The sequence below is a fragment of the Salvia miltiorrhiza genome, chromosome 1, assembly GCF_028751815.1.
Source record: "Salvia miltiorrhiza cultivar Shanhuang (shh) chromosome 1, IMPLAD_Smil_shh, whole genome shotgun sequence".
NCBI classification, from domain to species: domain Eukaryota; kingdom Viridiplantae; phylum Streptophyta; class Magnoliopsida; order Lamiales; family Lamiaceae; genus Salvia; species Salvia miltiorrhiza.
In genome coordinates this window covers 77,678,206-77,698,902 of record NC_080387.1, presented here as the reverse complement: position 1 = coordinate 77,698,902, position 20,697 = coordinate 77,678,206, and the positions used below count along the sequence as shown (strand labels likewise).

General features: G+C 38.5%; 2 protein-coding genes across 3 annotated transcripts; one reads left to right on the top strand and one right to left on the bottom strand.

Moving 5' to 3' along the window:
- Nucleotides 1–758: 758 nt before the first annotated feature.
- On the top strand, nucleotides 759–8,320 carry LOC131014242 (uncharacterized). The gene is made up of 2 exons (XM_057942149.1): nucleotides 759–1,683; nucleotides 8,316–8,320. Exons 1-2 carry the CDS (start codon nucleotides 759–761, stop codon nucleotides 8,318–8,320), a joined length of 930 nt encoding a protein of 309 aa, XP_057798132.1.
- A 164-nt stretch (nucleotides 8,321–8,484) lies between these two features.
- On the bottom strand, nucleotides 8,485–13,750 carry LOC131008330 (alpha-galactosidase 3-like). 2 transcript variants are annotated; one of them, XM_057935223.1, is made up of 16 exons: nucleotides 13,572–13,750; nucleotides 13,233–13,478; nucleotides 12,781–12,839; nucleotides 11,955–12,011; nucleotides 11,825–11,859; nucleotides 11,482–11,585; nucleotides 11,295–11,367; nucleotides 10,908–10,966; nucleotides 10,771–10,836; nucleotides 10,583–10,666; nucleotides 10,289–10,353; nucleotides 10,113–10,195; nucleotides 9,728–9,818; nucleotides 9,561–9,619; nucleotides 9,107–9,247; nucleotides 8,485–8,948 (listed from the first exon to the last, which is right to left on the bottom strand). In XM_057935223.1, the coding sequence occupies exons 2-16, from the start codon at nucleotides 13,442–13,444 to the stop codon at nucleotides 8,841–8,843; spliced, it is 1,296 nt and encodes a 431-aa protein (XP_057791206.1). In that variant the 5' UTR covers nucleotides 13,445–13,478; nucleotides 13,572–13,750; the 3' UTR covers nucleotides 8,485–8,840. The 2 variants fall into 2 exon arrangements, with proteins under 2 accessions (XP_057791206.1, XP_057791199.1); XM_057935216.1 differs by having other exon boundaries at nucleotides 13,233–13,730.
- Between the last annotated feature and the right edge of the window lie 6,947 nt (nucleotides 13,751–20,697).

Here is a 20,697-nt window from a genome sequence, read left to right as displayed (position 1 = left end):
TTTGGGCTTGTTGGACTTATTATTTTTTTGGCCCAATTGTAATCTGTAATAGCCCAACCCGAAGCCCAATCTTCCAGCCTTATTCTGCAGTGAAGCATAACAGTTTCTCCATGCATAACAGTTTCGAAAACTGCACAAGATTTGATTTCTGGCATTGATGCAGAATCAATTTGTAACAACAAATTCAAATGGTTTTGAATTTGTAACATCCATAACAGCTTCTTGTTTTTAATCCTCTTCATGGATGATTTAATCTCCCTCATGAGTGTTGAGATGCCTATAAATAGAAGACTAGGAGCATGGCATTCTACCCTACGAAAATCTGCATATTGCTCACTTACTCTCACTGCATACTGCTCAGTTCTCGACCCCATTACGTTCGCCGGAGCTCGCCGGATTGTGGTGCTACATCTAACGAGACGTCGTCGTTTTACCTTTGGGGAAGATTCGCCAACACCGTGAGCACTACCGGGGCGATAATCTTCTTGCGGGAAGAGTTTCATCTCGACTCGACATTTTCTACGTTTGTTTTATTTCCATTGTAACTTCATTCCAGTTTCCTTGTTACATCTAATTTCTTTATTTTCTTAGTTCAGTTCTCTAGCTCCGATTGTTTTAGTTTGAGTTGTAATAGTTCCCTCGATCGTGCACCCCGTTTGTAACAATCGCAAGAAGATTATCCGCTGCTGCCGCACGTTCGAGTTTGGATTTTTAATCTACCTTAAAACTTTCGAAACTCTAATCCTTTGATTGGAGAAATGGCGTCCACCATCCCTGCTGCCGGCAACGCCACCAACGGCTCCACCGCCTCCGCCACCATTGGCTCAACCTCCTCCGCCACCATTGGCTCCACCGCCTCCGCTACTATCGGCTCCACCTCGTCCACCTTCTTCGGCTCATCCTTTGGCTCAACGGGTGGTTCCACTTCCACCATGGCCCCGTTGCAAACGTCGAGGACGTTGGGTCTTGCCGAGAAACCCTCCATTTTCTCGGGCAAGAACTTCAAGTATTGGCAAGAAAAGATGTTGTTCTACCTCACAACCGTGGGGTTTGCCGGTTTCTTGACGGAGGATGCGCCTCCAACCCCGAGTGAATGGGAGACAAGCTTCGAGGTTCGTGCCGGGTATGCGAATTGGTGCCAAGGCGACTACTTGTGCCGCAACACCGTTCTCATGTCCTTGGACGAGTGGCTCTACAACGTCTTCAAGGTCCATAAGACCTCGAAAGAGGTGTGGGAGGCACTTGATCTCAAATATCAAGTGGACAAGACGAATACTACAAAGTATGTCGTCGCCAAGTGGTTGGACTACAAGATGGTCGACTCCCGCTCCGTGATGAACCAAGTGGAAGAGTTCCAAACTCTTTCACACGAAGTTCAAGCCGAAGGAATGCCCTTGGCGGATGCGCTACTTGTAGCGATCATCATCGAGAAGTTGCCACCAAGTTGGAGGAGCTTTCAAAACCTTTTGAAGCATGAGCGCTCGGAGATGTCCGTGGCAAACTTGGTGTCAAAGCTTCAAATGGAGGATCACGTGAGGAGTCGTGATCAAAAGGGCAAAGCGCCGATGGATGCAAAGGCCAATCTCACCGAGAAAGGCGGTCCTTCCAACAAGCGTGATCGCCCTAACCCCAACAACAAGGGCAAAGGGAAGCAAGGTGGAGGACAACCATCAAAGTTTGATGGTGTGTGTTTCAATTGTGACAAGCATGGTCACATGGCTAAGGATTGCCGCAAGCCAAAGCGGAAGAAGACGAAGAACAACGTCAACAATGTCGAGAAGGATTTTGACGATTGGAACCAAGACGACTTTGCTGCAATGATTTCCGAGGTGAATCATGTTGATAGCCCAAATGCTTGGTTCGTGGATACCGGCGCTACCGTCCATATTTGCATCAATCGTGAGTTGTTCCACAACTACAAAGAAGTGGAAAACAAGACGATCATGGAGGCTAGCGAGCGGACTTCTCAAGTCCTTGGCATGGGAGATGTGGTTCTTCAACTTACTTCAGGCGTGGAGATCACCTTGAAGGACGTGCTACATGTTCCCACCGTCCGAAAGAATTTGATTTCGGGCATTAAGCTCACTAAGAAAGATTTTGAATTGTTTTTCAAAGCTGATTATGTTGTAATTCGCAAGTGGGGAAAGTTCCTTGGGAAAGGCTATGCCTCCGAAGGGCTTTTCAAACTTGGCGTGAGAGCTTGTAAGCCTGCCAAGGCAACTATCAATAAGAAAGAATCTACTTCTTCTGCTTACTTGATTGAGTGTTCCGATTTATGGCATTGTAGACTTGGACATGTTAATCTAAATGCTATAAAAAGATTAGTAAAAATGAATTTACTAAAAATTGATGAATTTAACTCACAAGAAAAATGTGAAGTTTGTGTTGAAGCCAAAATGGCTAAGTTACCGTTTAAATCGGTTGAAAGGAGCACTAAACCATTAGAATTAATTCACACTGATGTTTGTGATTTAAAGTTTGTGCAAACTAGAGGTGGTAAGAAGTACTTTATCACTTTTATAGACGATTGCACAAGGTATTGTTATCTTTACTTATTGAAAAGTAAAGATGAGGCTATTGAAGCTTTTAAGAACTTCAAAAATGAAGCCGAGAATCAACTTGGATGTCGAATTAAGATGGTTCGAAGTGATGGAGGTGGAGAATATGTAGCTCCGTTTGCTGAATTATGCAATGAAAGTGGTATAATCCATCAAACGACGGCTCCTTATTCACCACAATCTAATGGCGTTGCTGAACGCAAGAATCGAACTCTTAAGGAGATGATGAATGCCTTGTTGATTAGTTCAGGATTACCCCAAAACATGTGGGGGGAAGCTGTCTTAACGGCTAACTATATATTGAACAAAATTCCACTCAAAGGGAAAGATGTAACTCCCTATGAGCTATGGAAAGGAAGGAAACCTTCGTATAAATACCTCAAAGTGTGGGGGTGTTTAGCTAAGGTAGAAGTGCCTTTACCAAAGCAAGTTACAATTGGACCTAAAACGGTGGATTGTATCTTCATTGGTTATGCACTTAATAGCAGTGCCTATTGTTTCATAGTGTACAAATCGGAGATACCCGATATACATGTTGGGACAACGATAGAATCAAGGAATGCTATATTTTTTGAAAATATCTATCCCAATAAGGATAAAGGTATGTCTAACTCAAACAATGGAGTTGAGTGTGAAGCTACAAGTTCTAAACCTTTAGACGTAGCTAGCAGTTCTACACAAATAGATGATGCCACGAGTTCTAATCATGTACCACCTAATAGGAAAAGACCAAGGTCTAAACCTGTGGATGTAGAACCAAGACGTGGGGAACGAGTTAGAAAAGCTAAGGTCTATGGACCGGATTATGTTGTCTTAATGTTAGACGGCGAACCGGTGACGGTCAAAGAAGCTTTATCTGGCTCTAATGCAGCTCTATGGAAAGAAGCCATAGATATTGAAATTGATTCCATTATGCAAAACCATACTTGGGTGTTAGTGGATCTACCACCTGGTAGTAAAGCTTTAGGATGCAAATGGATCCTAAAGAAGAAGTACAAATCTGATGGTACTATAGATAAGTACAAAGCCCGACTTGTCGTTCAAGGTTTCAGGCAGAAAGAAGGGTATGATTTCTTTGATACCTATTCGCTTGTGACTAGGTTGGCATCTATTAGGATGCTTCTCGCTATTGCTGCTTTGCACAATCTCGAGATTCACCAAATGGATGTGAAAACTGCATTCTTGTACGGCGAGTTGGAAGATGAAATATATATGAAGCAACCTGAAGGGTTTGTAGTACCTGGGCAAGAGCACAAAGTATGCAAACTCCAACGGTCTTTATATGGATTGAAGCAAGCACCGCTTCAATGGCATTTGAAATTTGACGGCGTAATGTTGTCAAATGGATTTAAGATCAATGAGTGTGACAAGTGCGTCTACATTAAGAATTCCAATAACGGCTATGTTATTGTTTGTCTTTATGTAGATGACATGCTCATCATGGGGAGTAATTCCCGAGTGATCCAAGAAACGAAAAATATGCTAAGTAAAAACTTTAGCATGAAAGATATGGGCTTAGCTGATGTAATTCTTGGAATTAAAATTCTAAGAAAGCCTGATGGTATTGCTATAACACAATCTCACTATGTTGAGAAAGTGTTAAAGAAGTTCAATGCTTTTGACAAGCCAATAGCTAAGACTCCATGGGAACCTAGTGTACATTTGAATGTACATAAGGGAGAACCTGTTGATGCGATAGAATATGCTAAGATTATTGGGAGCTTGATGTATCTAACAAATTGCACTCGTCCCGATATAGCATGCTCGGTCAACAAGTTAAGCAGCTTTACAGCCAATCCTAGTAATGAACATTGGAAAACTCTTGAAAGAGTCTTGAGATATTTGAAATATACTCAGAACTATGCAATTCATTATACTAGGGAGCCCCCTGTACTTGAAGGGTACTGTGATGCAAATTGGATATCTGATGCCAAAGACTCGTTCTCAACGAGCGGTTATGTATTCACTGTGGGGGGTGGTGCTGTGTCTTGGAAATCCAAGAAGCAAACTTGTATTGCTAGATCGACCATGGAATCTGAATTTATAGCTTTGGACAAAGCTGGTGAAGAAGCCGAGTGGCTTAAAAATTTCCTCGAGGATATTCCATGTTGGTCGAAACCTGTGTCGTCCGTGATAATTCACTGTGATAGTCAAGCTGCTATCGGACGAGCACAAAATAATTTGTATAACGGTAAGTCGAGACATATTCGTCGACGCCATAATACCGTGAGACATTTGATCACAAGTGGTGTTATCACAATTGATTATATAAGATCAATTGATAATATAGCCGATCCATTGACTAAAAGTATCCATCGAGATCAAATGTATAGACTGTTAGGGGGAATGGGTTTGAAATCCACATCTTAAAGATGGTCATAGTGGATACCCAACCATGATGACTGGAGGATCCCAAGAACTTGGTTCAATGGGACAACTAAGCTATGAGAATCTGTGTGTTGAACACTCGAGTTACCTATTCCTTGTAGAACAGTGAGTGTTCGAAAAACCTGCATGTGGTGAGGTTAAGTCTTTGACTTTTAATAACTCTAGAACTCCTCAATGAGGACAAGTATAGCAGGATGCTTGAGTTAAGAGTTACCTATATAAGTGTGAAGAGTGGCCGCTTCGATTGAAACACTTATGAATCCAAAGGGGTGTTCCAAGGCCTGTAATGGACACAAACGTAAGAACGAATGAGGATTGAAGCAATGTTGTGTCAATTTTGTTGACTCAGTATACACCGAGGAGGACTAGTTCAAGGAACCATATCCACTAGGCCGCCGGTATACTCGATAAGATTGATTATGGTAGGTTCAACGCCACAAGCTACCTTTCCAAATGCAATGTTGTTTCTTAAGAGGACTGAGCTAAGTGTCTGCATACATCTGCATACGGCTTTCTCACTCATGTGGGGGATTGTTGGAAATATGGTTTTTAGACCATTTCTGAAATTAATTATTTAATTAAATATTTATTATTTAATTGAAATAATTATTGAATGTTAATCTACGTCTCGAGTAGATGAACGTGGTATACTTGAAGTCTCAAAACCGATTTCCGGTGAGTGAGATATTGTATATCAAAGTTTGGATGTTGAGAAGGGAAATAACACTTGTGAAGTGTTATTGTCCCACATTGGAAAATAAGGGAAGAATACTCTTGTATAAGAATAGCAATGCTCATGGAGCTAATAACTTGTGGGCTTGCTAGTGGGCTTGGATGAAGGCCTTGGCCTCGCGCACACACACGCGCGCGCCGCCGCCGACGATCGATCGATCGGACGGACGGACGACGCCGCCGCCGGACGGGCGGGTCGGGTACGGGCCGCGGCCAAGGACTTGGACTTGGACTTGGATCTTGGCAATTGGTGTTTAGGTCCAAACTATATAATTTTTTGGACAAAATACTTTTGGGCTTGTTGGACTTATTATTTTTTTGGCCCAATTGTAATCTGTAATAGCCCAACCCGAAGCCCAATCTTCCAGCCTTATTCTGCAGTGAAGCAGAACAGTTTCTCCATGCATAACAGTTTCGAAAACTGCACAAGATTTGATTTCTGGCATTGATGCAGAATCAATTTGTAACAACAAATTCAAATGGTTTTGAATTTGTAACATCCATAACAGCTTCTTGTTTTTAATCCTCTTCATGGATGATTTAATCTCCCTCATGAGTGTTGAGATGCCTATAAATAGAAGACTAGGAGCATGGCATTCTACCCTACGAAAATCTGCATATTGCTCACTTACTCTCACTGCATACTGCTCAGTTCTCGACCCCATTACGTTCGCCGGAGCTCGCCGGATTGTGGTGCTACATCCAACGAGACGTCGTCGTTTTACCTTTGGGGAAGATTCGCCAACACCGTGAGCACTACCGGGGCGATAATCTTCTTGCGGGAAGAGTTTCATCTCGACTCGACGTTTTCTACGTTTGTTTTATTTCCATTGTAACTTCATTCCAGTTTCCTTGTTACATCTAATTTCTTTATTTTCTTAGTTCAGTTCTCTAGCTCCGATTGTTTTAGTTTGAGTTGCAATAGTTCCCTCGATCGTGCACCCCGTTTGTTGCAAAAGTGTCATAGATGTCAAAATCGACCCGGCCCGATGGGCCGGCCCGGCTCGCCCGAGTTAGGAGGCGGGCTGGGCTTGAAAAAATAGAGCCCAAAAAAATCGGGCCTAAAAGCCCGAGGTTTTTGGCCCGTTGGGCTTATCGAGTTTCGGGCTTTTAAGCCCGGGGTTTTCGGGCTTTTTTGGCCCGCCCATTTATTATATATATATATATATATATATATATATATATATATTATATTTATATACATTAAGGAAACTTTAAAAGACTAAATTATCTCAAGCTAGATAACAAAAACAAAATTTAATTCATGTTTATTTATATTTAACAATGATATGATTTATGATTTTTATTTTTTTATGAGAACTATCTTGTCGATTAATAATGCACTAATTAAATACATCATTTGTTATGAATTTTTAATTGCTCCATTTGTGTTGAGCAGCAATGCAACATATGGTGTATTCTAGCTCAAATTTGAGATGTTTGTGCCGAAATTAAGATATAAGAGCCCAAGTTTATTAATTTAAATTTGAGTTAATTTTTTAATTTAAATTATTTTTTATTATTTTTGTAAAAGAAATAATATTAAAAAAATTATGAGCTGGTTTAGCCCGATGGCCCGAGAGGGGCTGGGCTGGGCCTAGAATTTTGTAGCCCGATCTAATTTCGGGCCGGGCCGGGCCGGCCCAAAAAAATCGAAAGCCCAGTGGGTTCGGGCCGGGCTGGCCCGACCCGTACCATTTGACATCTCTACTTTTGGTAGACGGAGGGAGTATATGTTATTTAAAGTATCATCCTATGAGATAATTGGAAGAGGAACTCGTCCTCCGAGTTGCATAAAGTGTCGTCTGATTGCGGCGGCGACTTGTTCACTGAGAAAAAGAGAGAGCAAAGGTGGGGTTAGGCCGTTGGGGGCGAGGGAGGCGACGCTAGGCAAATTGGGTTGGGGGAATGACGGGAGTAGGGGAGGGGAGTGGGGGAGCTGTGCTAGGTATTCAGTCTGGTGATGAGCTACTGCTGCCGCGGGGAGATGGGATGAATGGGTAGGCGCAGGGGAAAGATGGGGGAGAAGAGCTAGGAATTTGGTAGGAGGTGGGAGTCGGGGTTGCCGGCAGATTATTTCATTGGATTTTTTTTTTTTAAATCTATCAATTAATTTAATATAAAGTTAGAATGGTAATTTGATTACTTAATCTAAATTACCAAACAACTAATTCATAATATCTACTATTTTAATTTTGGTTTACAAACATTAGGATATATTACTAATCTCTTCTTATGTAGGATACATATCTTGAATTTTATTTATCTTAGCTTATTTCAACGGCCTTATAAGTCCATATAATTAAAAAATCTGGGGTTATCTACGCGTTGATACCTTAGATTATTTCATTATTCCTCCTTGAAAAACAACATTACCTTATCCTGCTATAATTAATCTTAACAATACAGTAATTAATCTAGATGTATTACTCATATATCTTACTTTTATTCATTGTTTCATTTTATAAATGAATACCAAATAAATGCTTATGCATTACATGCCAACGATCTATACCAACTATCCGGCATCGAAAATTCAAAAACGTTATGATTAATTACTAAATTCAAAACGTTGCGACATTACTGCAAAATTGGTGAAACGTTTATTCTAATATGCGCTATTTGGCTTTTATGTAGGGTAATTTATGCTTACTAGGATTATAACTTGCATTCCTTCAAAAAAAAAAAAAGGATTATAACTTGCGACCATAGGCTTTTATGCATCTCAACATCTCGAGTCTCTTCGAAAAAAACCATTACTATTACTAATGTGTTTGCAGACAAAGCAAAATGCTGCAAGAAGCGATTCCTCAAAACTATGATTACTGAACCTTCTTTTTGCTCAAGTGTGACATTTCAAACCGAAATACACAATCTTCTATCTTACATAAAAATCGAAATACATAATCTTGTGCACAGACCACGCAGATCAAATGACCTTACAATTCAAGCAATACAACAGAATCCCTCTTCTAAATCTAACTGTTTATTCATGGCATATTAACACACCTGCACAAGCAAATATCAAATCTGCCCACTCTTGTAACAAACGATATGACAGCATCGGACACAACCGATGACCAAAACGTACCTGCCTTTCTTCAATACAGATCAACTGCTAGAACTGTCGTGCCAAGATTCTTGAATCTCACTGGCAACCGATTAACTAGCCGAGAAGGTCATTGACGGAGTGAAAACGTACATCTCAGAAGAATGAGCATCAACTCGAGCACTGAAATAGGCCATGCTGTTCGCTGATACATATTTGTGCTGCAATGTATATGGTGACAAGAATTTTAGTATGTTCATGAGGAAACAAACAAGAACTCATAACCCCTAAAAATGCAGAGTTTTTTCAAATCATAAATGCCATTAACGGAAACATGAAATCCTCTATCAATGCTCTGATGCAGATTACATCTACTCACATTCCATAAGTCTCTAACAGAGACACTGATAGAAGACTCGAGTCCAAGTACATCCCATTTAACCGTGATAGAGGCAGTTTTTGAACCTCTATTCCATAGAACGACAGCTAGACGTTGACCAGAAAGTGGGCCCGCCCAGACCTGAAATCAAAATCACAGTATATGTTACAGACCAAGGACTTAGCTATCAGATTTAGATAGCTCAAAAGTTAATTTGGATCACTGGAAGCAACCTAACTATCTAAATCATCGATTCCTCATTACAATTCAGTAAAAATGCAATAGGTAGGAGAGTTGAAGACTAAAGTAATGCCATATGTTCTAGAATATATCTGAGGTTGTAGGGTACCCAAAAAAAATGTAAAAAATTTGACAAGCATATTCAGGGAGCCTGATCACCAACTTTTATAAGCTTATAAGCAATTAAAAGAAAGAATGATTAGCAATCTGATACCTGATAAGAATTATCGGCTCCATATGCATATACTTTCCTTCCTTGAACTCCCAGTGGATCTGCAGGCAGAAAAGAGAGAGAGAGAGAGAAAAAAAAGAGAGGCTTATTATTAACACAATGCACACACACTGTAGAGGCTGCACAGCAGTAAAGAAACAACTTCATACCTTGGTTTACAGCGATAACCTCCTCGTTACTAAGAATTTCAAATGCCTCTGAAGTGATATTTCTAACATCGCAGCCTATCAAAAGCGGAGCCTGAAAAAATCAAGAGAAGATTAAATTTGGAATTGTTAAAAGAAATTATAATTCTTTTGAATAGAAAGCTGTGTGTTGTTAGAGGATTTTCCCTAAAAAAGATAGCACATTTAATAGGATAAGAACTAGACAAAAAGTGCAAAATAGTTTCTAAAGTGATAAACGCAAATGTTAGGTCTAGCCCACAACTTGCCGAAACAGCATCACACCAAAAGTAGTTAACAAAATAAGGCTTCATTTGGGACTAAAATAACCAAGCTGATCAAAACTCATTGTTAGAGAACAACAAAGAACCTTCATCAGAGCCCAGATGCTGAAATGTGCTCGATACTCCTCGTAAGTCATGCCGCCATTTCCAACTTCTAACATATCAGGGTCTGCCAGTAAGAGGGGAAATGTACAAAGAATTACTATACTTATTTCCTTGCGAAATCCTGGCTCAAATTTACACAACAAGATCATTGTTTTACCATTCCATCCACCAGGTCCAGCATAAGCTGCCCACTTATCATTGAGATCAGCGATTGTTGTCATGCTAAACCAAACAGGCAACATTAGACAGCGTCTTATTTTAATATGTGAATGTGAAGTAAGTGGATAATCTTTTAACATTGAAATAAATAAACACTCGGTCTCAAAGGCGAATAATCATGGGGTACTCAGAACTCTTTAGATACATGCAGAATAGTTGGTTTTCAAAACACGAGGTGCTAAGTTCTATTCTGTGTACTTGCAACCTAAGAGGAGAAGGAAGAGGTCAAAACCTTGCCCATGAATCATTGATGTCGTCAGTTGTCCGCCAACTGTTTCCAACTGTGCCAGCCCATAAGGCTGGGTCATCCACACCCCTGGTAAATTTTTTTGGCAAAGCCAAAGTTTATATTAGCATGCAAATCAAGATTCATAATGTGTAGGGGCAAGAAACAGAAGCATTAAAGGTTATAAAGACTACCATTCACAAAGCGAGTAGAATATCGAGCGGCCAGTTGCATTCAGGGCATCACGCATTGGTGGATACCTGAAATCATGGATATACAGTTACTCCAAATATAATGATGCCAGCATATAAAATTATATTTAGACACACACCTTTCTTTTGGAGGAATGCCCAGATTGAAACAATTGTCGTACTTCAAGTAATCAACACCCTACATGACAAACAAATATAAAATCACATGACAAGTAATCAACACCGTAGATGCCAACCAAATTAAAGCAGGAACCATAATTGTATTAGTTTTTTCTAAACCAAAATCCCGATCAAAGTCATGATACTTCAGTTCCTAGTTACCAGAAGAAATCTATAAAATTGAAATGAAGGGCACATAGACATTCATATTGCAAAACACACACACCCTAAATGGCTAACATACAAGATATGAAGATAGCACCAAAAAGAAAAATGAGTGAGGAAACATGAATCAGCAGCAGCAACAACACAGCAGGAAGTTATTGAAGACTAAAAACCTAACTCACCCAAGAAGCAAAGAGTTTGGCATCATCGGATTCATGAAAAATGGATCCAGGTCGAACTTGGCAAGTGAAAGCCCTGTGGAATATTCATATTGTGAAGACAAGGAGAACAAAGAATAGTAATAGTTGTATCTTAGTATTAAAGAAATAGATTTAAAATGAAAGCTAGGTGATAAAGAACTCGACCTACCCTGCATCTGAGTAGATACCTAGCTTCAGGCCCTTTGAGTGCACATAATCAGCAAGAGCTTTTATTCCGGATGGAAAAGTTTTTGAATCGGGAACTAGCTGACCCTGCATATTTCTCAGGTTTTAGTATAAATAGGAATAATGCAAGGATTTATCCTTTACACTACCAACACATCTGGCCCTAAGATGGCAGGTGGAGGCTACGGAGGGATGAAGCCAAGCATTATAGTAAATAAATAAACATTTCAAAACAAAGCTCTCTTGCATAGCAGAAACTCAAGGTGATTGATATGCCTCAGTATAAAACCATTTTAATGAACATAGTTGTGAAGATGCTTATTTACCTTTGAGTCCCGTACTAGTTCAGACCAGCAATCATCTGCATTTCATGATATTAGAGCATAAATTTTCAAGAAAGGATAGCTGAGCAAGCTGCTGTTGGATGAAAATAATAAGGGAAATGCAGTTCATTACCAATATTTACGTAATTATAACCTAACTTGGCCAGGCCAGTTGTAACAAGTGCATCAGCTGTCAAAACATTCAAGGCCACATTAGTATATTCATGGGAAACTCCATGACTGTCAGATTTGAAGAGAAAATTGAAATGTATTAAAAAAAAAAACAATAAGCAACTGTTCAAGGAACATGGTGTGTGTGGGGGGGGGGGGGGGGAGAGGGGAGACCACATTGTCAAATAAAGGACAAGAAGTCACACTGGAAAGCTAAATAACATTTCATGGTACAACAGGGCATTTATTAATATTTCAAGAGGTAGCAAGGTGTTACTTCATAGAAGCCAAATGGAAGAATTTGCCAGCCTATGATGAATCATGATTCATGCAAGCAAATTCTAAAATGAAAAGATAACTTACTTCGGCTACTCAGATTTGGAAGGGGAATTCAAGACATCGCCCCAGATATCAAATAGAAAAACCAGTGACATATGCCCCCAAAATACAAGCAAGTTGAGACCATCAAAAGCAGTGTTTACACTTTGAATCAAGAAATAAAAAATCAACCATGCAGTATGAGCATAAAAATAGCGGCTCAAATGACAAGTTATACTTGATAAGTTGGCCAAACTATTTCCAAATGAGATCTGAACTCGCAGTATGCAAAAACCCTGTGCTCCCTCGAATAAACGATATCTTTTGGCTACTGAACTTTAAAACGAGTTGTGATACTTATTCTTCTCACAGAAACTAGCTTCAGATAAATTGTCATAGAACAAACATCATACTACCACCAATATTCTCGACATAGCATCACACAAAACTGCAGCAAGAGAAAGCAGTACCTGTTTCCTTGATAACAATTTCATTGATATCACAGGCAAAAAAGTTCCAGCTATTCCATCTGCTCCAACAAATAAAAAAAATTAAATAAAAAAGATATATGTACTGCATGATTTTTCACGAAACAGGATTGAGCTCAACTCTAGCAAGATTAAGATGATCAACTATATGCATGTCAATCAACACACAACAAAAAACTTATGCATCAAATTAGTCCATAATCTCAATTTTAAAGGCAAAGAGAATTTAAAAAAGCAAAAATGACAGTTGGGATCAAGATCCAAAATTGCAATAAAAAGAAATCCCCAACTCTTCAACAAGCAAATGCAACAATCTGAAAACTTCTCCAAGCCTCAAATTCCCAAGAAGGGTCAACCCCATTAAACTAGAGAATCATAAAATCAACAGCAAAGCATTGAACAAACAAGAAAAAAAAAAAGCAAAATCTTGTTACCCCATCTGAGGAGTTTTGGCCAAACCATTGTTAAGCTGAAGAATCCCATAATTTGAAGTATCATAAATGTTACTAATTGGCTTCTCTTGGCCATTCAAGTAAGGATGCAGAGGCAGCATCCTTACACTTACTGCCACCGAAATCAAATTTGCACAAACAATTGCTCCAAGAATCCCCACCGCCATGGAATAATAATTGGCAGTCTTCGCCATCCAATCAAGCAACAACTTATATCTGCTTCTCTCCCTTGATAAATAAATATGAGAAAGAAACTGACGCTTAGAGAGAGAAAGTGCCGGAAAATTGAGCTGTGGGAAATATATGCATGGTAATATTAACCTTAAGAAAATCAACGAAGCATATATAATTTTTTCTGTGCGCAAAAATCACTGTGCTGTGCATAGTTGTTGGGGTCCCCATTTCTTACTCAGAAATTTATTTGGATAAGTTGTCCTCTTTTTTCTGTAGCATAATTTTTTATTGCAATAGCGATAGTGGTCTCCAGATGACGCGGGATTTGAACACGAGTTGTTATTAGTATATTTTTTATTTTTATTTTCTAAGGCTAGTTGGTTTCTTTTATTCATTACTTTTCTTGTTGTTTCAGTGTAGGGGTACGTTTTTTAAGTTATAGTAAATTTATAATAAAAAAAACTAGCGTATAATCGAAATTGGACGGAAAATAATTTTACATTGTAATTATATATTGTACATTATTTATAGTCATATCATATAAGTAATTTTTATATAATTTTTTTAATTAATTTTATTTGACCAAAATTAAATTGATAGTACAGTTTACACTATAAAACCCTCAACAATTTTTGTCAATTATATGTTAATTTTTTGTTGAGAGTTAAAATAGATCGCCTTTTTAATACAATATTAATGTGTTTTAGAAAAAATAAGAACGAAAAAAATACATGTTAATTTGACATAGTATATAATGAATTATTGATACATCGTACTTCTTATTAATCGTATATAGAAAATATTTACTAATTTTATAGGAGTATAATTTTTTTTTTTTAAATTGATAGGTAAAATTTAGGACCACATCTTATATGTGATAATCATCTCATCTGACCTTTATAAGACTTTTGAGCATCATCTTATCTGTAGTTGAAAATATCTCATTTGACTTTTGTACGTCAAACTTCTAATCATCATTTTGTCTGAAGCTTGAAATATGACATTTGACGTATAAGTATCACCGTTTGGAGTTCGAAAGAATGTAACTAACTTTTGAGCATCATCTCATATGCAGCTTGAAAGATAAAAACTAACTTGTGAGCAACATCTTATCTGGAGCTCATAAGACCATAGCACTGACTTGTGAGCATGCATCATCTCGTGTGGAGACCATAATTGACTCGTGAGAGTCATCTTGTCCATAGTTTGATAAATTAAAACTAAGTTCTAAGCGTCACTCATTTGGAGCTTGAAAGACTGTAGCTGAGTGCTAAGCATTATCTCATTTGGAACTTAAAATACCAAAATTAAATTATGAACATCCTTTCGTTTGGAGCTTAACAAACCACTTCTAAATTGCAAGCATCATATTGTTTGGAGCTAAACTAAGTTATGAGTGCATCTTGTATGATGCTCAATCGACACACTTCTGACTCTTTAACAATATCTCGTTTTGAATTTGAATGATTAAAAGTATTTTTTGAGAATCATCTCTTCTAAAGCTATAAAAAAGCATATGTCTAGCGGAAATGTTTATCAATTAATTGGTCAATTTATATTGTCATTAATTTAAAAAGATAATTTTGTCACATTAAACAAATAAAAAACTTATGCATACATGCCAATATTTAGTTTTAAATATATTAAGTCAAATTTTATTATATTATATCTTATTTTATATATAAATATTAGTGTTTAGAAAATCATCTTATGCTTACCAGACTATTAGAATTTCCAATTTTCTCAATGTTAGTACCGTGGTAAACTCGTAATTTAATTAATTTTTTTTTTTGAATTGGATAACTTAAATTTAGAATTTTCACATTGATGCTAAACTGAATTTCCCTCGAACTAATATCAAATAATTGAATATTTTAGTATGATTATTGGTTAATTCAACTAAACCAAGTAACATTTTTAATTCTGAAAATTAATATTAGCAATAATTAGTACTGAAGTTGGTTGATTTGATTTTATAAGAAATAATAAATTATTTGATATGTTTTAATTTTATACAATAAAACATAACATATAACTAATTAATTAACTACTTCAAATAAATTAACATTTTCTTTCCATTTTAACTTTTTTTTTTAGCTTTTCATAATATTAATTTTTATTATTGTGAATTCTTCACTCCTTTTTTTTATAATTTCAATATTCAATTCAAATATATTCAATTAAAATTAATATTTATTATATTTATAAATATGATAATTAAGTTGGTATCAATTTTATATAAATATAGAAATATAAAAACATCTCTTGCGTATCACACGGGGTGAAAATGCTAGAGTATGTCTTTGAGTAATACACCTAAATAGCTAATATCACAAATTATTCAAACTTGTTCAAATTTATTAATATAATAATTAGTAATTGATCTTCATAATGATCCAAATTCGTTTAAATTGCCTAGTATGCATGTTCGTTTAATGATACATTAATTTTCTTTCACAAAGTAAATTATAAATTATATTCGTTTTGTTGTTGGCTTGGCTTCGGCCTTTCGGTGCAGGAGATGCTGGCGCATATTAGGGCGATGGTCAGGCTGGAGCTCTGATTATGCGTCGGGGTCCTCTGTATCGGATTTTCTGTTTGAGGAGTTCTTCCTGGGCGATGGTTAGTCCGGAGTTTGGGAAAGTTTTTCTCTTGTCTCGTTTTTTGTTTTTCCCCTTTCTAGATGGACACTCTTTTTTCCGCCAATGATTTTTCCCTCTCGAGTTTTCCTTGGTGGGTTTTAATGAGGCCCGACCCTTAGTTTGCTTCCTTGTGCTCTCAAGGGTTCCTCTAGGTTCATTTTTTCTTTTTCTTTTTGGGTTAAGTACCGAATTCCCCCTTATCGATGGCGTTCCTATCGTATACAGGACCCTATAGTCAGGGTTAGAGCTGTTTACTACCTCAATGTGGCAAAATCGAACCAATTTCCCCTGCGTTTTAACGGACACTAACACTAATTTTTTATTTTTATTTTTATTATTATTTTTTTAATTATGGTGGACCCCCGCTCGCCTTCTCTCTTAAAATTTCGGCGAGGGTCACCACCGTCCGCCTCGTCTCTCCTCTTTTTCTCCGGTGAAAAGCAACCACTGCCAGCCCGAAGGTCGCTGCCCTCGTTCTCCTTACCCTCTCGCCTCCAAACTACAGCAGCACTTCGGCCGCCATTCTCGGCTCTTCTCACCTGGGCCAACGACATCTTATTCTCCCTTCTCACGGCCACGGTCTCAACGACATCTCCTTCTGCCCTTTATCTCCCACCCAACTCAACCTACCAAGAAAAACAACAACTACTCCCAAAATTAACGCACGCACACAACTGCAAGATTGAAGTTTGTTTCTTTCTTCTTTACCGACTGCAAGACTTGCTCTGAAATATAATTGAGAAGAAGCTCAAGGTTGGGAAAATGGATTGAGCAGAAAGCTTAGAATGGATTGTGTGTATAATTGAACAGACGACGTGAAAGGGAAATTTAAAAACAAGAAACCCTAGATTTATTATGATTTGGGGAAAGAGCAGAAGTGATGAGGAGGATAGAAGAGAAGAAATGATGGGGATGGAGAGAAGTCCACCTCGCCGCGTCGGAGGCGGCGAGAACCGGCGATGTTCACTGGAATCTGTGTGTGTGAAGAACAGAGACTAAATGGTGAAAACCAAAAAAAAAATAAAAATTCTAACGGCGTTAGTGTCCGTTAAAACGCGGGGGAAATTGGTTTGATTTTGCCACGTTGAGGTAGTAAACAACTCTAACCCTGACTATAGGATCCTGTACGGACGCCATCGATGGGGAGAATTTGGTACTTAACCATTTCTTTTTCAATAATATCCTATATTAATAATAATATAAATTATGTTTGTTTAAAAATCAAAATGAAAGAGAATATATATATATATATATATATATATATATATATATTTCAAATTGTACGAATTTTAGAATGCCACATAAATAAATGGGTTAATTGCCGCTAAATTCAAAAGCTTTTAAAAAATTCGCGATATTCTCACCAACTTCAAAATCGGCATATAAATACATGAATTGAAAATCCGTTCTTAATGTTCCCAAACTCAGAAAAAACCCCCAAATTGAAGGTGACGTGGACTACCGTAAATACAACGTGGCATAGTCGGCGGTGCAAGAAAACGACGTCGTTTTGATTTCCAACAACAATTAAAAAAAAAAGAAAAAAGAAAAAAAGAAAAATTGGGGCTGTGATTTCCGGCGAGAGCTTCAAGCTCAGATGGCGGAGCTGCCACTGGCATCTCCCTCCCTGAATCGTGCTCTGGCATCTCCCTCGCCTCACCCCATTTACAGAACCCGACGGCTGCCACAGCTGAAGCCAGCCACCGCCGGTCCTCCCCTCTCCCTCGAATCTCTGGCCGCCGCCTGCTCGTAGATCAGGCGACGCCGCCTACAACTCTCTCTCAGTCCATTTCATCCCTCTCACAACAGAACCCACACCTCACAGGCTCACACCGTCCACGTCGTCTCCTTCTTTGGAGACGGCGAGAGTGCCGCCTCCTCCGTCTCGCTCGTCCCCTTCTCTGTTCACTGAACTTGGCGGCCGCAGCAGCAGAAAGCCCGCCGCCACCGCTGACCACGCCTCCCTCCCTCCACTCTCTCTCTAAAACTCCCGGCGACAGCAACCCTCCTCACGGCCTCCTTGCGCAGTGGCGTTTGCCTGGGCAGACGAATGACGGCGGCGCGGTGGTGGCGTGGTTGGGGGGTAGGGGAAGGGATGAGAGAGGGGAGAGTGGGTAGGTGGTCGGGGGGTAGGTTTGGGGGTGTTTGGGGATGGGGGTAGGATTTTTTTATTTTTTTGTAAATTAATTTATTAATAAAGTATTATATTTTAATAAAATAAGATTATTAAAAAAATGAAAAAATGACATGTAATACCTAATTGCCATGTATTTGACACATAATCAGTGATTGCCACCTCATCTCGCCGGAGTTAATAATTTTGGGAACATTAAGAACGGATTTTCAATTCATGTATTTATATGCCGATTTTGAAGTTGGTGAGAATATCGCGAATTTTTTAAAAGCTTTTGAATTTAGCGGCAATTAACCCTAAATAAATTTGGGTTTTCCTATTATAAAAACGATTGCACTAAATTTACATTAGCATGCATTTTGACTAATCAATATTTAATTAACAATTATAGCAATATCAATATAATTGATACATTTCATATTCCAATATATTTTGTAGGGAAAAGGTGAAAATGCACCCTTGTAGTGGTAGCCCCTATAGCGGGTAGCTCTTCTTACTTACTGTATGTGCAAATAGGTCCCCAAAGTCCAAAAACTCGATCAATTAAACCATTTGACTAACAACTGTTAGTCAAACGTTAGTAAAAAAAAATTAACCCCCAATTTCTTTCTTCTTTCAATTTCTACCACCAATTTCTATCCCCAATTCCAATTAAGCTCTCGCCGACATCTCCATCAGCGCCGCCGACAACCTCTTCCTCAATTTGGCGCCGCCATCGCCGCCGCCACCACCGAGGTGCAAGAAGCACGCCGCCGACCTCAGCGACACCACCCCGAGGTTTTTCGCATTTCAATTACGGTTGTCTGCAATCTCTCTTCCCCCAAAATAATGGCGATTAGATTTGTGTGAATTTTGAGGCAATTGCTCGCAGCTGGTTGCTGGAAACCACCGCCATGCACGACGGCGACACCCGCCACGGTGGCGATGGAACGCTTGCGCTCGACTTGAAGAATCTGAAGGTGATATCGCGGCTTGGTAGGGGAGCTAAAGGCGTCGTGTTTCTCGTTCAGATGGAGAGTGGAGAATTGCTCGTGCTCAAAGCAATCCTACGACCTTCCGTCGAGAAGAAGAAGAAGATTTCGAGCGCCGGAGACGGTGGCGAGTACCGAAGAATCTACTTCGAACGAGAAGTGTTGGCGTCATTTCACCATCATCTGCTGCCGAGACTCCACGGAGTTTTGGTTACTGATAAGATCGTCGGATATGTGATTGATTACTGCTCCGGCCGCGATCTGCATTGCTTGAGGAAGAAACAGACTGAGAAAATGCTCCCCGATGCTCCAATTAACAATCATCTCCTCGTGAGCAATGCGAGATACGACGAAGCGTCTACCTACCTCGGTGGTGGCGGCGGAGATGGCGGTGCAGGATTGAGGAAGAGGCTACCGGCGGCGCCGATGGAGATATCGGCGAGGGCTTAATTGGAATTAGGGATAGAAATTGGGGTAGAAATTGAAAGAAGAAAGAAATTAGGGGTTAAAAAAATTGACTAGCATTTGACTAACAGCTGTTAGTCAAAGGGGTTTAATTGATCGATGTTTCGGACTTTGGGGGCCTATTTGCACACACGGTGAGTAAGGGGAGCTATACGCTATAGAGGCTACCACTACAAGGGTGCATCTGTACCTTTTCCCTATTTTTTGTTGATTTGGATTGACCATATGCTACTTTATTGATTAGTATTTTCATATTTATATGCATTATATAACAAGATGAGTTATTCATTAAAAATAATGGTTAAATATAATGTAAATATTATTGTTATTTATTAAATAAAAAATATAGTGCGAAAATTTAAAATTACATCATCATACATATAATGGATATGAATTTTTCAAATTTATATGCATCTTGTATAAATGCACATTAATATTGCTTAGGTAATGACTAAATATATAAGGAAAGGAAAACAATTATCTATATATATTGATTAATTGGATTAATAATAATTAAATAAAACATAAAATGTAGTATATTTAGACAAAATAGAATGGAAGAATGTGAGAGTGCCACCTAGAATTGAGAATGGTGGTGGGTTCTCCAATATGTAACCTTTTAATATATTAATAGATAAGGAATAAATACAAATTCATTTTAACTTTTTAAATTATTTTCTACAAAATAAAATTGAGGTGGTCTTGGGTACACCCGAGTGTACCGTACACCCGGGTTAACCCGTACCCGCATCCTGACTCAAATCATGTAAATGACACTATTCGATTATACAAATGACGCTGCCTGTAATTGATACTATTCTATTATACAAATGACACTGCGTATAAATGACACTATAACATTGTAAATGACACTGTTCAGAAATATAAATGACAATGTCTGTAATTGACACTATAAGATTGTAAATGACATTATAAAATTTTAAATAATACTATAAGATTGAAAATGACACTATAATATTTTAAAATGTTACAGTGCCATTTATATAATTGAATAGTGTCATTTGTATGTATGAATATTGTCATTTACACGATTTGGATCA